At 45.2% G+C, this 3,256-nt stretch overlaps 1 protein-coding gene across 1 annotated transcript in view; it reads right to left on the reverse strand.

Annotated features, from left to right (window-relative positions):
* Positions 1-613: 613 nt before the first annotated feature.
* Positions 614-3,256, reverse strand: part of LOC105448010 — a gene marked incomplete at its 5' end in the record, with an annotated part of 5,169 nt that continues 2,526 nt past the window's right edge. The window contains one exon of the mRNA XM_011686369.1: positions 614-3,007. Within this exon, the coding sequence (XP_011684671.1) occupies positions 702-3,007 (2,306 nt within the window). The remainder of the gene's footprint in view (positions 3,008-3,256) is intronic.

Genomic DNA, 3,256 nt, shown 5'->3' on the forward strand with positions numbered 1-3,256 from the left:
TCCGCGGCGGAGGGGCCACGCGGCGGCCGCACGCTCGCGTCAGCGCACACCCGCGCGCGTACGCTAGCCGAGGAGCACCGCGGCGAGCGAAAAGCTGATTCACGCCGCGGTGAGATCGACACGAGTGGATGAGCTTATTCATGCGTCGATGTGCTCGCGATCAGCGTATAATTCTGACGCTACGCGAGCGCACACCGACGAGCTTGTTCACTCCCTCTTGCGTGAAAGACTACGACGACAACGACGACGACAACGATGAGGAGGATGACGGCCGGGGAGGGAAAATAACGTGTTAGGAATCGTTTGAAGAAGTTGAAGGAAATTGCAAAGTAAACTTTTTCACATGTTACAAGTTGGAAATATTATATTTTATTTTATTTTATTTTTTTATTCAACAATTAATCTAAATAGTGGTGAAAAAAAGAAAAAATAAGATATTTAAAGTTGTTTTTATATTCAAGCATATTTACAAATAAATATTTTACAATGTTACTTACTTACTATTTTTTACAAATGTTATTTTTTACATTTTTACATTTTTTCTTAATCTACTAGGTTGTTGTTTCTTCTTCTTAAATTACATTACATCTTAAGCTGACGGACGGAAAACGCAATATAACTTAAAATCCAACTTAAAGTAGCTGGGTGTATGTACGCGCGTGAGAGAGAAAGCATGATCGGGCTGAGCGAGGAGAAAGCTGTTATTCGCCTACGAATCCGTACGGGAGAGAGTAACGATTATTGATAAATCTACGTTTTACCAATACCGGCGCACACGTCTTTGTTTCATCCCGCGTTACGATATCGTGAAATGCGGTGCGTCGAATCGCTCTAAAACGCAAATTTATCGCCGCTCTAGTCGTTTTTTCTTCTTCTTCTTTCTCTCCTTCTCCTTCTCCTCGCTCACCCCGCTTTTCTCTTTCTGCTATTAATTTCTTAATACTAGCGAAATTCATGCACAAGGAATTATTATAGTTTAACGTAATACCTTTAATTTTACAAATTTCATGCGTGCGATCCGACGTTGTACGTACGACATACGCGTAAAATTTCGGGCCACCCGACACGAACGATTCAATGTAACTACCGCGGCCATAGCTCTCAAGCTCGTCTGTCATATCCCCCAGAAAATTTCCCGTAGATGGTTCGTACTCGCCCGGTTCGCCGGTGCTTAAATAAATACACGAATCGGTATCGTAGTACAAAACTCGCCTATCTAATAATTCTAAATATTCGTATAATTTTAATCGCGCCTGCGCTGTCGTGTATGCCGCGATCACGACATTTGTCATCGGTGAAGATGTAACTGCCTCTTCTCGCAGTCGCCATGAAACATACATTCTCTCGTCGTTGACAGGTAAAATGTCGGTTATCTCGTGCTCGGGATTCATAAGCAAAGCAACAAACTGTTGATAGTCTTTTATGATTTCGGTCTGAGGCAGATTACTCCGCTGACCAAATTTTCCCCAGAAAGAATTCAGACAGAGCTTCGCGACCGAACGTAAACCTGGATTTCGTGCTATATTATCTCTATTGAGAACGATACCTTCGGTTTCCTCGTATTCCCGGAGGTAACGTTCCTTCGCCTCGTCATCCACGCATTCGCCCGGCCATCCACTTGCCTCCTGTTTCAGTTGCAAAAATGAGTTTATATACGCCGTGAATAAACCCCCCTGATGTGTAACCGAATTATAGCGTGTGACTCTGTATTGCCAGATTTCACTCACGCTCGTCACGAGATAACCTTTCTCGATAGCTTTGCGTACTTCGCAGGATACCCAGGTACCCTCAAATTCACGATCGACGGGCTGATCGTGCGTACACTCGGCCTGTGAGAATGTTTCACAGCAACTCCTGCATAAGGCGAACAGTAATTTCCCCCGTACGCGGTAGGGTAATACAGGATGAAAGAGATCGCGCGGGGGGAGTACTTTGCATCGGACGAGACCTTCGACCGAATCGAAATTGTAGCCAGGCGCTGCTCCGATTAACGAGGAACATTCCTGACCGATATAAATAGAGGGGTGACCGATCGGAAAGCCACCCGTTTTCAGTACGTACGGGTACAGAGAACACACGTCGACATAACGTATTTTCTCCGCACCCGTGACTTCGCAATACGTCGCGATATTTCCCGTACGACCACCGAAGAACGCATCGCGCGGATTGAGAGGCGCGGATTTTATTACCGGGTGATTAGCGACAAATTCCCGCATCTCATCGTTTTCACGCAAATCCCGGTCGAAAACGCACTCCCACTTCTCTATCACGCGGTACCCCTGTGCTTCGAGACGACGTGTTGTTGCGATCGTTTGTTCGTAGCGCTTTTCCAGCGTGTCCTCGCGATTCGCGGACAAGAGCGGTTTATTACGATTTACAGGGTAACACGTCTTACAACCGTGCCAGAAACACCCGTGAAATTGAAATACGTAACGTCGTGTATCGTTTTCCGCCGTCACCGACTCGCAATATCCATCGACGCGTCTGCCGGCTATTTGATGTTCTCGCCCTCGTCCCGCATGAATTATGACACGATCGATTTCCCGCTCCTTCCATACCAGCCACTGCAGGGCTTTACGCGAATGGTTATCCGTGAATCTGTAGCCGCCTTTTGGGATAATTCCTATCTCTTCCTCCCGCAGAAAGTTTTTGCGAAAAACCTTCATGCAAGTGGAAGCGATAGTTGTACATTCCTCGAACGGACATACATTCCCGCGCTCCAAGAAGATTTTACGGAAGGCCATGCAGGCACGCCGAAGGATATCTACGTCGTTGCGGCAGTATTTAACTAGTTCACGCTGGAAATCAAAAATAACGTTTTGCCGAGACATTTCTGCATGCCAGGTCATAAATCGTTCGCGCTTCTCGGGTTTCATTTGCTCGGGTGAGTAAAAGCATACATCAGGTAACGGGCCGACGTAAGTGCGATTTTCTAAGATGTTAAAAAGGTGCGGGAAGGTACTTTTATCCGCCGTGTCCTGCAGCCCGAAAGCTTTAGGTAGATCGGCTAAACGCATCGAGGCCATTCCACGTGAAGCGGATCAGTCATCTCTCAGAAATTTTTCTAATTTTGCACAAAGGTAGTACTTTGGGAGATAGAATTTTGTGCCAAAGGATTTTTTTCTTATTGCAAAATTAATCGAGATATAAACAATTAAAAATTAGACTGCTTTATTTTTCAAAAATTCATAGCTCAGTTAATAATAATGCTAGCTAACTGCTTTTTTTTTCAAAATTACGCGAAAAAATGTTCTAG

Source organism: Wasmannia auropunctata, unplaced genomic scaffold, assembly GCF_000956235.1.
Source record: "Wasmannia auropunctata unplaced genomic scaffold, wasmannia.A_1.0 LD336090.1, whole genome shotgun sequence".
Taxonomy (NCBI): Eukaryota; Metazoa; Arthropoda; class Insecta; order Hymenoptera; family Formicidae; genus Wasmannia; species Wasmannia auropunctata.